At 47.5% G+C, this 14,846-nt stretch overlaps 1 protein-coding gene across 1 annotated transcript in view; it reads right to left on the bottom strand.

Annotated features, from left to right (window-relative positions):
• Window positions 1-14,846, bottom strand: part of NCAPG (non-SMC condensin I complex subunit G) — a 91,986-nt gene that overhangs the window by 64,188 nt on the left and 12,952 nt on the right. Inside the window, exons 2-8 of the mRNA XM_073574655.1 lie at window positions 9,919-10,125; window positions 8,077-8,305; window positions 5,879-6,024; window positions 5,699-5,783; window positions 5,433-5,625; window positions 4,324-4,473; window positions 444-584 (exon numbers count right to left, since the gene is read on the bottom strand). Of these exons, the coding sequence (XP_073430756.1) occupies window positions 444-584; window positions 4,324-4,473; window positions 5,433-5,625; window positions 5,699-5,783; window positions 5,879-6,024; window positions 8,077-8,305; window positions 9,919-10,125 (1,151 nt within the window). The remainder of the gene's footprint in view (window positions 1-443; window positions 585-4,323; window positions 4,474-5,432; window positions 5,626-5,698; window positions 5,784-5,878; window positions 6,025-8,076; window positions 8,306-9,918; window positions 10,126-14,846) is intronic.

Here is a 14,846-nt window from a genome sequence, read left to right as displayed (position 1 = left end):
TTTGGGTCAGTATTTTACATCAGTATTTATAAGCCAAAACTGGAAGAGGAACAATCTGAGGAAAAAGTATAATAGAAAGACGTCACCGCTTCTGCATAAGTACTGACTCCTGAAACCTCTACTGATCTGTAAAGCAAAGTACCAGAAGCGCTTGGCCACTTACGGACGATCCATTGAGGCAGTCTTCTGCTGTCAAAAATGTTCTGCAAGTGTGACTACTTTTTATTTAAATACACCACATATAAAATGTGTATATTGGACATAAAGCCTCACTGTTTGACAGCCATTTTTATTCAGACTTTATACAATAGGCAGAAAGTCTAATGATTTATTACTGTAGAATTAGCACATTTACTGGACTGGTGTAATACGGTCAGAAGTAACAGGACACCATGAACTGGTGGGAAGGTGGCGTGACCACATCGGGGAGAATAGCGACCTACCTGCCTCCCTCCTCACTGGTGTCCAGGCAGCCGATGAGGTGGATCAGCTGCTGGCCGATGAAGGCTTTAGTCATTATGTCTTCAATTCTTGTCATATCGGCCATCTCCTCCTCGGCGAGAACAGGGAGCGTCCGGAGATAACTGCAGTGAGAGACACCGGTTAATGATTATTACTTGTAGAGTAACACAGACCAGGCGCGGCACTCTGCCGACAGGCACGGCTTTGTCGTTTAGTCAAATTTACTATTAAGTCAGGATAAAAAAAAAAAAAAAAAAAAAAATAGATCTATATGGAGAATCAAAAAGCATTTTTTAACCCTTCAATAACCAGTCACTATACCCCACCCATACATTTTTGCTTTTTCACATTTGACTAATCAATTTCATCAAAATGGGTGTATGAAGCCGTGCGTTGTGTACGAGAACTTGTATTATTGTTTGGCACTTTTTGGAAGCAACATACAAACTTAAACACTAGACAGGGAGAGAGAGCGAGCGAGACGGGCGCGTAAGCGTTTTAACGAGGCACTTAAATACAGCAAATATGTCAGCCGACCACATATCCTGTACTGTGGCTGCCACAGTGGTGAACTGGCGAGTAGTGACATTTCATTGTAGCCCAGAGCATAGAAGTGGGCTACAAATTCCCTGTCAAGAGTCTTTACAGTGATCAGAGTGTAGCCATGAAATTGCTGTCAGCTGCGGCCCTATAAATACTGTGGATACCGGTGAGCGCTCACCAGGACTGGGCACCAGCCCTATAGCTCAACTTTAGCGTTGAGTATATATCACTCAGTGAAATCATTGCTGCAGTTATAGTTTGATCAAAACATAAAATTTAATTAACCCGATCGGTAAATGGGCTCAGGTGCCCGGACCTGATGAACACTCACCCAAAATTACTGTGATGTGAAGGCTGCAGCTGGCAAGGATATGACTGCTGCTCTAAGGCTATGTGCACATGTAGTTTTAGGTCCTGCAGATTTTTCCGCGCGGATTTGGAAAAACCTGCAGGTAAATTCTCAGGTCAAAAGACCTGCGGTTTCACACCTCCACAATGGAGGTGTGAAATCGCAGCGGAATCCGCACAAAGAATTGACATGCTGTGGATTTGAACCCGCAGCAAATCCGCACGGAAAAATCCACAGCATGTGCACAGCATTTTTCAGTTTACCATTGCAAACAATGGTACTGTACAACGCAGCTAAATCTGCTGCGGACCCGCAGAGCCTGAAACGCTGCGGATCCGCCGCAGAGGCCGCAATGTGTGCACATGGACTAAGATCTCTGCTAATGTCTTCTCTTACACAGCAGGTTAAGATTCTGCTATTTATTTATTTTACTTATTTATATAGCGCCATTAATTCCACAGCGCTTTACAGCACTGTCCCCGAATCTAGGTTCCCCATCAGGATGTCTTTGGCTTGTGGAAGGAAACCAGAGAACCCAGAGGAAACCCACGCAAACACGGGGAGAACATACAAACTCATTGCAAATGTCCTTGGTGGGATTTGAACCCAGGACCGCAGTGATGCAAAGCTGCAGAGCTAACCACTGAGCCACCGTGCCACCCCTGTTCTTCTGACCAGCTTTCCCATAAACAGATACAAGTAACAACAGCTGAAGAACCTTGTATCATAGTATTGTGGTGTGGTCAAACCATTCCCACCTACACCGCTCCCCAACATCGGCACTGGTTACTGCTCAAACTAAAAATTCTAAAAAATAAACTTTTTGGTATTATCACAATCCTTAAAAGTCTCAATTATCAAAATACAAGCTGCTCCACCCACTGCTGTTAACCTGTTAAATGCAGCTGTCAATTGATGACAATGGCACGTCTCGGGCTGGGTGGGGCGAGGCAGTGTTCTAACTGTGCATCGGCACAATCACGAGATGGCGCTGGATTGCAAGGAAAACTGGGGTCTTCTGATCAGCCCTCTGCCAACATGACGTTCATAGACTGTGATTTTTGCTATGTACAATAGTCATTAAAGTGATAAACAAATACAAAAAAAGTAGTCAAAAGTAGTTTTAAAAAAATAAAATGCATAAGTTCAAGTCACAAACCCCTTTCCCCCAAAAATATACATATACACAAAAAAAACAAAAAACATGTGATACACATCCCCATGTTCGTAAACGTTTCATCTATCAAAATATTAAAATTTAACCCAATCGGTAAACATGTTTTTTTTTTGTTTTTTTTACAGGGAAAAGGGCCAAAACTGCAAGTCTTTTAGCTGCAGCAAGAGTGCAAAAATTTGCAATAAGAGGTGATCCAAGAATCAACATCAGCTCAGGACACAAAAATACAAACCTTCATGCAGCTCCATCATCTGAAAATTAAAGGGAAGGTGGCGTGTTTTATCATAATTTAATGTAAAAAAGAAAATAGTATAAAAAGATATTGTCCCCTAAGCTTGACTCAGTGGTGTGTATGGGTTTTTTTTCTTTTTTACTATATTAATGCAGCCACTGGGGGCTGCCATCTTACCTTTCTGGCTGCTGAACAACACTTTCCGTGCTCATTTACGGCAGTCCCTGGGCATAAGACATGCCTGTATCATTGCAGCAGCAGCAGCTGTGAACTGGGCACGCCTCTGTGGGCAGCTCAAGTCACAGCTGTAGGTGTGGCCAGGTGCCATTTTATTAGAGCCCAGTGCTTTCCTTTTAGCTCCATTTACACTCTATTGCTTGCCCTGGATGCTGTACTGTTCCAGCATAACACAGGGCTTGGATGTTCACTCTGCACATACCAGCTGCAGGAGAGGATACAGGACGAGCTCCTGGAGATCGAGCTGCTCTTTCCAAAACACCCGACCATCTGCTGGACATCTAATCCTATCCTGTGTGATACTGACTGCTGAGCTGTGTATCTAATCCTGCAACTGTCACCCTGCTCCCAGAATCCTTGCTGCCTGTCATCCTCTGTGACCCAAGACCCCATTCCACTCCTCAGATCTTGTCCTGGCGATGTGTGAAAGCGAGGCGACAGGGGCCTGATATATGGTGGAAGGAGCGGGGTGACAGCAGCACAGAGTATTTCAGGATAGCAGTGTGCTGGTCTATGGGGGTCACAGAGGAAGATATGGTGGAGGGAGCAGGGTGACAGCAGCACAGAGTATTTCAGGAGTGCAGTATGCGGGTCTATAGAGGGTCACAGAGGGAGATATATGGTGGAGGAAGCAGGGTGACAGCAGCACAGAGTATTTCAGGAGTGCAGTGTGCTGGTCTATGGGGGGCACCCTGCTCGGTGCCAGGGATTGTACATAGAGCGCGGTGTTTTATACACCTGGATGCACCGTTTGCTTGTCTGCTCCACAGAAATCCAGGAAACATTTCTGCTGATTCTGCTGTTCTGATCCAGACTTTGCATGCAAAGACAGTCAGTAACTTTGCAGGCCCCATCAAAATGGCTGCTCACTGTGTTCCTAAATGTCATCCTCTCTTTTCCCTTAGCAAACACCCAGAAGGGGAGGAGAGGAGTGACATCACACCCATGTCAGCAGATTCCGCCCAGAATTACTGCAGGGCAGTAATGTGAGCTAGTTGTACACCAGGTTTCTGTGCCAAATTTCAGTAGCTGCTCCCCCTAGTGTTAACAAGTGGAAATGCCAAACTTTTTAAAATTATTTCTCATATTTTACAAAAAATAAAAACAAATAATATTTAAGAAGATGCAAACATTTACATTTTTTCAATTGCTGGAAAAAATTTTTTTGGATGGCACCTTCCCGTTAAAGACATTACAGCACTCGGAAACTAGCGATCCAAAAAAAGACATTTATGATCAAAAATCAATATTTGTTTTAGACCAGCTTTAAAAGCAACCAATCTGTAATAAATTTAATGGAAACAAAGGCAAAATGAACTTCACCTCAGCAAATACTCCACATACACCGCCGGCTCGGGTAAAATCTGCTCAAGGGCAGCCTCCCCCTCATCAGCTTTGGACTTGAAGTATTCACAAAGTGCTTTCCAGTACAAGATGTTTTCTGGAGTCAAAGTGTCCAAAGGAATCAGTTTCCTAGGGAAGAAAGAAAATGAGATCAGAAATCCCACCCATGCAAAAAAAAAAATAAACCCACAGGTACTCTGATCACTCCTGTAGGCCACTGACAGCAGCACTTAAGCACCTTTATAACACCTCACATTAAATGGACGTACATGTACAGGCTGCTTTGGGGTGGGGTGAGGAATAGGCCTATAAGAAATCTAAAAAATAAAATGAAAAAAAAAAAAAATTGTAAAACTTAGAAGCTGGGATCACATTCAGCTTTTTATTTCATAACTACAAAAAAAAATATTTTGTTGTACTGCGTTTGTAAGAGTAGAATTAAAATATAGCTTAAACGTAGACAAAAAAATAAATATAGGTTTGGTATTGTAATCATACCAACTTAAAGAATCATTTGCGGGTCATTCTTACCGCATATGGAACACTGTAAAAATTAACCCTTAAAACCAATAGTGTACTTTTTTTTATAATACATTATATTGTAAAGTAAATGGAGTAATCATAACTAGGACTCGTTCAGCAAAATTAAACTCTCAAAGTTAAAACAGAACAATAAAATGATGACTCCTGGGAGAAAACAAAACAAAAATTGAATTTTGTTCCGATGTGAGGGTGTCAGATCACCGGTCATGTCTATTTTACATAAAAACATTTTCTTTGAACTGCCTGCTGCCGTTCCTCTGTTATTCCTAATCATAATAATACAAAAAAAATGAATAAATTGACAACTGGGCGTTACTAGTTGGGGGGGGGGTCTTTACAGAACGGAATTACCCAGTGTTGAAAGTGTCAATGTAGGGACAGACACCTGTAAGCAGCAATGGCAACGCCCATTTGTCAATTTATTTACAACTATTCGGGAGGAATTATAGAGGAATGTCTAAATGCTGGGCGCTGCATAAAGGTGTTATGACATGGAGGACATGAGTTTACTAGAACAGACTTGCCAGGAATGATCAAATTTTTACCTTTCATCAATATTTTGACACTTCTCCACAAGTTCACTGACAGAGGAGAGCTCGAACATTGTATTGAGGGCAGAAATGGCGACTTCAGGAGAATTTTCCACATCCAGACGGTGGAGCAACTCCAAGACATTCCCCTCTGTGTACTTCAGCCACGACTGCAATAGCTTCTTCTGCACGATTTCTTTTACTGCCTCTGTGAAGTAAGAAGCGATAACGTACCGGCCATATAGGAACCAGACGACGCGCGCAGCTTTCACATCACTTACTTGAGCGGTCGTTCAGCCCCAGCTGCAGGAGGTTCACTCTCTGTGCGATCGTCAGTGCCCTTACGTGGACCTTTTCTGCTAAAACCTGTGTGTGAGATCAGGAATAAACACGTCACCTGGCAAATTTGACCTGTAAAATAGATTGTAATGCATATGACCAATCGGCAACGTCCTCCTTACCTGGTACGCCAGCTTCCTCACAAGCTCCTTCACATCCTTTGTCCGGCCAACAATCTTCGGCAGAGTCCTGGCAGATGGAGCGATGCACGATAACACGGCTCTCCGCACTTCTGGATTCAGGTCATTTTCCAATAGATGCATGTAAACTAGGAAACAAAAAAGAAAAAAAACAAAGATTTAAAGGCCTGAAATGCAATCATTACTCATGAGACCGACGCATCCATTCATATTTCTAAGAGGACCAATCTAAAAACCAAAGTGAAAGCCCAGTCGATTAAAAAAGGGTATTCCCACCATGGACGTGCATGGCATGTCCATATGATATGAAAAATGTCTGACATATGCAGATCTCACGTCTGAGCTCGGCAATCATGCAGAGAATGGGGTCTATGACCCATATGAAGTAGCTACAAGGGATGAGGTGGGACCAGAAACTATCAGACAAAATGGCATATTCTGTGTGTCTGCAGCCATCAAGAGAAAGGAAGGAAAGCAGCAGGGGACCTGGGCAGCAGCAGTACTAGAGGAGAAGCCAGGGATCGGAAAGTGCCGTTTTTAGACCACTCTTTAGACCTTCCTGGAGTTCCATGGACTTGTAATTTATGGAGGCTCCAAATAAGAGACAACATCAATATTAACTTCTCAAGATAAAAAAAAATAAACATCACAGATAATACCTTTCATGCAGGTATCATCACAAGAGCTACTTATAGCATATCAAATGGATGGTATAACCTGTCTGATGGCTTAGAGTCCCTAAGCCATCACCCAACCAGGGCTGTGGAGTTGGTATCTGTCCATTTTTGTTGGAGTCAGTATAAAATGGACCGACTGAAAATATATATAATAAATTGGGTTCAGTAAGGCCTGTTTCACACTTCCGTTTTTGTGTCCGCCAAACGGATCCGTTTCCGTTTTTTTGACGGATCCGCGGTAACCGTAATGGAAGTCTATGGGACAAAAAAACGGATCCTGCAAAAAATGGCGGATCCGTTTTTTTACGGAAAACAACGGATTTTGACGGATTTGAAAAAACGGAAGTGTGAAACAGGCCTAATACAATGTAGGATGCACTGTAAATGTTTTCATAAGAAATTGGGAAAGTTATGAAATGTCCTATAAATGTCTGCTCCTGATCTAAAGATCTGGGCTTTTAGTTGAGATGAATCTGTCCTGCACTTTATGTACAGGCTCAGTAGTGACCAGTGCTGTGGAGTCAGAGATGAGATGAATCTGTCCTGCACTTTATGTACATGCTCAGTAGTGACCAGTGCTGTGGAGTCAGAGATGAGATGAATCTGTCCTGCACTTTATGTACATGCTCAGTAGTGACCAGTGCTGGGGAGTCAGAGATGAGATGAATCTGTGCTGCACTTTATGTACATGCTCAGTAGTGACCAGTGCTGTGGGGTCAGAGATGAGATGAATCTGGGCTGCACTTTATGTACATGATCAGTAGTGACCAGTGCTGTGGAGATGTAGATGAGATGAATCTGTGCTGTACTTTATGTACATGCTCAGTAGTGACCAGGGCTGTGGGGTCAGAGATGAGATGAATCTGTGCTGCACTTTATGCACATGCTCAGTAGTGACCAGGGCTGTGGGGTCAGAGATGAGATGAATCTGTGCTGTACTTTATGTACATGCTCAGTAGTGACCAGGGCTGTGGGGTCAGAGATGAGATGAATCTGTGCTGTACTTTATGTACATGCTCAGTAGTGACCAGGGCTGTGGGGTCGGAGATGAGATGAATCTGTGCTGCACTTTATGTACATGCTCAGTAGTGACTAGTGCTGTGGGGTCAGGGAAATTGAGGTGTCGGAGGTTTGGTTTACAGACTGCACAGCCCTGCTCCGAACTCCCTCTTCCTCCCATCAGTGGGTGGAGAGCTGGCTGCGCACATGTCAGTGCCCTCCTTCCACTACTACTAGAAGTTTCAAATACAAGCAGCCAAAAACTTTTAATTTTATTAGCTCAGATAAGAAATTAATGAGAAGCATGTGCTGCCAGCTTTCCTCTCACAGGCAGTGAGGAACCAATAGAAACGAGAGAGATAGGCAGACCACTGTTCTGGAGACAGGAGAGAGTCCTAGAGGTGGGGCCAGCACTGACCAGACATTGACGGCACATCCCATTGGTACCACATAAAGGTCTCTGAAATGACGCTGCTCCATATGGGCTTGTCTCACGTTTCTTACCATTGATAACTGGGCAGTTCACATCACTTGGGTCCTGGAGCCTAGCCAGAGCCAACACTGCCTGGATCCGAACATTGGGCACTTTGTCGGTTACGCGAATAAGCATTGCATCGTGGATCTTATCAAACAAATCGTCGTCAATCAGAGCATTTTCAGGCAGGTTTACCAACAGCTTATAGATCAGCTGACAAACTCTAAACCTCACTGCCATGCTGTTGGCAGCGTGAGACTGAAAGAATGAAAAAAATATATATATACAACAAATTAATAAAATCATAATTGCTGAGATACAATATAGAAGTATTACATCTGAATATAGTGCACGTACATGGACATAATATATAAGCCACCATTGTTCTGGGCCTTTCCCAGATCACCGACGCCATCTAGTGGCCATATAGTGTCATAAAACAGAAGAGAATTTTCATAACTGGACAGTTTGAGAATCAGGAAAGATTGTCATTTCCAGACATTAGAGGGTTAGCCCTGCTCTGATCACATCCATAGGTGAGCAGAGAAGTTTCATTACATGTGCCGAAACACGTGGACGAGCAGCAGGTGTTGGGCACCTGACCCAGTTACAGCTCCAGTCTGATCCTATGGTCAGATCACCTTACAGTTGTCCAGCTTTCTTGAAAACACATGAAATGCATGTCAGTAAGACTTGGGTGACAAACACAAGGGAGCGCAGATGCAGGATGAAGCCAGACATAGCTTGGGAATAAGCCTTCAATTAGTATCAGCCACCAGATTTCACAATACAAACAATACACTATCACATCATTAAATAAATATCTTAAACTTGATATGGCTGGTGTACTTACTATGAAAATCCATTACAATGGGTGTCCCATTCTTTAAGAAAGTTTTCCCACCTAATGAACATTTCTAGTTCTATCAGGGCTCATAAAAAGTCACTCTGAAGTGAATTTTCAAAGTAATTACACAAGTCTCATCCGACATCAGATTTATCCTACTATTCACTATGTCACTAACTGTTAAAGCTGACCGCCATTATGAGTTCATGTTTATTGTACTTGTCTATATTTGCCCCTTTCACATGTAAAGCACCATGGAATAAATGGCATAATAATAACAGTATTGAAATAATAGCACACAGCCTAAAAAGTGACACCTCAATGAAATCAGTGTCTCAGCCCCTCTTACTGCCCTCAGATTATATAGAAAACCTGCTGACAGATTACCTTTAACAAACTGACAGTACATGACACTAACATTACACAGGTTTAGTGGGGGAAAAAAAAAAGTCAACAGGAGGTGCTTCTTTAATAATATGTACAGTTTATATTGTGAAATTTGACAACAGATCTGCTTGAACAATAAAAATATACATGAAGTTGATTGTCCCATCTGCTTAATTTTGTACTTTGTAGCATTCAAGCAAAAATGTAGGAGCAGCAATACTAATTCAGGATCATTGCAGTATAAGGCACACGCTACGTACAACTTTGACCTGTGCAGCATTACAACTGCAAATATCGAACTACCAGTTGCAGTAAATTTGGTCTTGCAGAAATCTAACAAGATTGTATCCCTGCTGTCAGGTCGTTGCAGCTTGCGGGTCTCAGCAGAACCGCATTCACCATCATTACCTGTAGTGGACAACCCCTTTAAACAGTAGAAACGGCCAACGGCTGTTCTCCTCTATTGAGGTGTGGCAGTATTATGTAAGTGATCAGACGCTCCATACGCGATGCTCCTACATTGCTCCGCATCAGTCCCTGTGTACTGCTGTGTAATAGTCAGGCAACTCTTGCCAATAAAGCCGCAATCCCACACATAGAGATGAGGAGTAACAAGCTCAGCAGTGTTCACACCAACCTCAAGAAGGAAGTTGAAGAGGTAATTCACAGGGGAGTTCTCTTCATCCATTTCATCCTCCTCCTCGCTGTTACAGTTGTGGAACGAGGTAACGAACTGGGCCACAAAATCCATCACTCTTTCTACAGCCGGTTCCCTCCTGTACACTATTAAAGGGTACTTCAAGTAATGGATGAATTCCTCCAGAAAAATAGACTTCTCTTCAATCTGTAACACAAAAGTCAGATCAATTATTTTAAAACGTCATTTAAAAACAGCAAATATTATACAAAGAAAAACACTGATAAGCAACAAGCCCTTTACTGGCAAGGCATTGCGGCTTTAAGTCTCTTCTCGGCATGCTTAGCATGTCAATCTCCGCAAGGAGAAACGATACTTCTTGGATATAGGTCAGTCATAATAAATGCATATGGAGCCTCCGGACGGCAGACATTTAGAGAAAATTGGCCTTGTTAGGGTATGTGCACACACTGCGGATCCGCAGCAGTTCCGCAGGCAGGGTACAGTATAATGTTATCCTATGGGTTTTCAAATCCGCTGTGCACATGCTGCGGATTTTTCCGTGCGGAAAAGCTGCGGTTTGAAATCTGCAGCATGTCAATTCTTTGTGCGAAATCCGCTGCGGTTTGACACCTATTCCATTGTCCAGGTGTCAATCTGCAGGGGAAAACCGCTGGCCAATCTGCAGGAAAACCGCAGGTCACTTTACCTGCGGTTTTACCTGTGGATCCGCTATGAAAAATCCGCAGGTGAATCCGCAGCGTGTGCACATACCCTTAGAGATGATTTTCCACTAAAAAAATGCAGGGCAAACATTAAAAAATAAGGGACCTAAACATAAAAATATAAATTACATTATACCTGCAGAAGAGCTTTCACTAGAAGTCCAGTGTAAAATGGTTTGAAGTGTTAAAAAATTGTTGAACAACTCAGAGTGGCGTAAATGAGCACAGAAATGTCCTCCTCCATCTCATGACTGTAGTACACTTATTGCCGTGGTGCACAGCAGACAGGGGACCGACAAATTCATTAAAAGGAGCTCACTGGTAATACATCTGGAGCCTGTCACTTCAGCACACCACTCAACGAGTCTGTACAAATCACCAGCCTTGGTGAGTCGGTTCCCAGAGTTACACTTCGTCCATAACTCCAGCATAACAGATGCCCACAATGACATCTTGAACACAGGCAACACGTTCCCACTTCTGGCTGAGTGGCCGTCTAGGTCCCAGGACAAGTTATCTGTCACTGCCCACAAGCTAAATGGCTTAGGTTCATGAGACTGATCAAGGTGCCTATGACAATCCAGAGATGGCACATGACTGCTGCAGCCAATCATACATTCCTGCATCACCCACTTCCCAATGTGGAACCTAGTGGTGCTGGACGAGTCATTTAGAGTGCAGCACAGTGGCTCAGTGGTTAGCATTGTTACTTTGCTGCACTGGGTTCAAATCGCACCAATGACAACATCTGCAAGGAATCTGTATGTTCTCTTCGTGTCTGCAGGCATTGCCTCCCACACTCTAAAGACATACTGATAGGAAATTTAGATTGTGAGCCCCAATGGGGACAGTGATTATGATATCTGCAAAGCGCTGCAGAATGATGGCGCTATATATGCGATATTAAGTAAAAAGTTACATATTGATAAAATCAAAATATGAGAGGTGGCGCCCCCCACAGATAAGCTGCTCTGCTAGTGGCCATTAGTTTTATACAGCCGCGGTGCACTCCGCTCTTTGCCAACACTGTCCCAATGCAGATGGATAACAGCTTGGCAGTCAGGGTGTCAGACCTCCAACGATCTGATACTGATGACCTATCATTCAGTAACATCAGCCTTATGTAACTGCTTGACAAAGAGTTCACTTACATAAACAGTTAAAGTTATTTTCTGAATACATATTAATTTTCTCACTTATATAGCACCATCATATTCTGCCTCCTCAGCAGGGCAGCTGCTTAACTACACAAAGTGAAACTGACTCAAAACGTAAGAGTAAAAGTCAAAAACAGAGGGGACCCCCCCCCACAAGGTGTGCCTTCCTCCACATGGGAACTGTGCACTGTGCTGCACCTGGGAACCCCCCCACACACACACACACGTCGCACTGTGCTGCACCTGGGAACACACACACACACACACGTCGCACTGTGCTGCACCTGGGAACCCCCCCACACACACACCTCGCACTGTGCTGCACCTGGGAACCCCCCCACACACACACACACCTCACACTGTGCTGCACCTGGGAACCCCCACACACACACACACACCTCACACTGTGCTGCACCTGGGAACCCCCCCACACACACACCTCACACTGTGCTGCACCTGGGAACCCCCCCACACACACACCTCCCACTGTGCTGCACCTGGGAACCCCCCCCCACACACACACCTCCCACTGTGCTGCACCTGGGAACCCCCCACACACACACACACCTCCCACTGTGCTGCACCTGGGAACCCCCCCCCACACACACACACACCTCACACTGTGCTGCACCTGGGAACCCCCCACCCCACACCTCGCACTGTGCTGCACCTGGGAACCCCCCCCACACCTCGCACTGTGCTGCACCTGGGAAACCCCCCCACACGTCGCACTGTGCTGCACCTGGGAAACCCCCCCACACACACACGTCGCACTGTGCTGCACCTGGGAACCCCCCCCCACACACGTCACACTGTGCTGCACCTGGGAAACCCCCCCCACACACGTCGCACTGTGCTGCACCTGGGAAACCCCCCACACACACGTCGCACTGTGCTGCACCTGGGAAACTCCCCCCCACACACGTCGCACTGTGCTGCACCTGGGAAACCCCCCCCACAAACGTCGCACTGTGCTGCACCTGGGAAACCCCCCACACACACGTCGCACTGTGCTGCACCTGGGAAACCCCCCACACACACGTCGCACTGTGCTGCACCTGGGAAACCCCCCCCACACACGTCGCACTGTGCTGCACCTGGGAACCCCCCCCCCACACACGTCGCACTGTGCTGCACCTGGGAACCCCCCACACACACACGTCGCACTGTGCTGCACCTGGGAACACCCCCCCCCCACACGTCGCACTGTGCTGCACCTGGGAACACCCCCCCACACACACGTCGCACTGTGCTGCACATGGGAACACCCCCCCACACACACACACAGGTCGCACTGTGATGCACCTGGGAACCCCACACACGTCGCACTGTGCTGCACCTGGGAACCCCCCCACACACGTCACATTGTGTTGCACCTGGGAACCCCCCCACACACACACGTCGCACTGTGGTGCACCTGGGAACCCCCCCCACACACACACACACACGTCGCACTGTGGTGCACCTGGGAACCCCCCCCACACACACACACACACGTCGCACTGTGGTGCACCTGGGAACCCCCCCCACACACACACACATCGCACTGTGGTGCACCTGGGAACCCCACACACACACCGCACTGTGCTGCACCTGGGAACCCCCCCACACGTCGCACTGTGCTGCACCTGGGAACCCCCCCCACATGTCGCACTGTGCTGCACCTGGGAACCCCCCCCCCCACACGTCGCACTGTGCTGCACCTGGGAACTCCCCCCTCCCCACACGTCGCACTGTGCTGCACCTGGGAACCCCCCCCCCACACACGTCGCATTGTGCTGCACCTGGGAACCCCCCCACACACACACACACGTCACACTGTGGTGCACCTGGGAACCCCCCACCCCCACACACACACGTCGCACTGTGGTGCACCTGGGAACCCCCCACCCCCACACACACACACGTCGCACTGTGGTGCACCTGGGAACCCCCCACCCCCACACACACACGTCGCACTGTGGTGCACCTGGGAACCCCCCACCCCCACACGTCGCATTGTGGGGCACCTGGGAACCCCCCCCACACACACACACACACGTCGCACTGTGGTGCACCTGGGAACCCCCCCCACACAAACACACACACGTCGCACTGTGGTGCACCTGGGAACCCCCCCCCCCCCACACACACACACACACATGTCGCACTGTGGTGCACCTGGGAACCCCCCCACACACACACACACGTCGCACTGTGGTGCACCTGGGAACCCCCCCCCCACACACACACGTCGCACTGTGGTGCACCTGGGAACCCCCCCCCACACACACACACGTCGCACTGTGGTGCACCTGGGAACCCCCCCCACACACACATCGCACTGTGGTGCACCTGGGAACCACACACACACACACACACACACACACACACACACACACACACCGCACTGTGCTGCACCTGGGAACCCCCCCCACATGTCGCACTGTGCTGCACCTGGGAACCCCCCCCACATGTCGCACTGTGCTGCACCTGGGAACCCCCCCCCCCACACGTTGCACTGTGCTGCACCTGGGAACCCCGCCCCCCACACGTCGCACTGTGCTGCACCTGGGAACCCCCCCTCCCCACACGTCGCACTGTGCTGCACCTGGGAACCCCCCCCACACACGTCGCATTGTGCTGCACCTGGGAAACCCCCCCCACACACGTCGCACTGTGCTGCACCTGGGAAACCCCCCCCACACACGTCGCACTGTGCTGCACCTGGGAAACCCCCCCCCCCACACGTCGCACTGTGCTGCACCTGGGAACCCCCCCCCCCACACACGTCGCACTGTGCTGCACCTGGGAACCCCCCCCCCCCACACGTCGCACTGTGCTGCACCTGGGAACACCCCCCCACACACACGTCGCACTGTGCTGCACATGGGAACACCCCCCCCCCCCACACACACAGGTCGCACTGTGATGCACCTGGGAACCCCACACACGTCGCACTGTGCTGCACCTGGGAACCCCCCCACACACGTCACATTGTGTTGCACCTGGGAACCCCCCCCCCCCACACACACACACACGTCGCACTGTGGTGCACCTGGGAACC

This window comes from Dendrobates tinctorius, unplaced genomic scaffold (genome assembly GCF_039654945.1).
Source record: "Dendrobates tinctorius isolate UK_male_01 unplaced genomic scaffold, ASM3965494v1 ptg000039l, whole genome shotgun sequence".
In the NCBI taxonomy this organism is placed as follows: Eukaryota; Metazoa; Chordata; class Amphibia; order Anura; family Dendrobatidae; genus Dendrobates; species Dendrobates tinctorius.
Note: the sequence above shows the minus strand (reverse complement) of the source record. Positions and strands in the feature narration are given on the sequence as shown.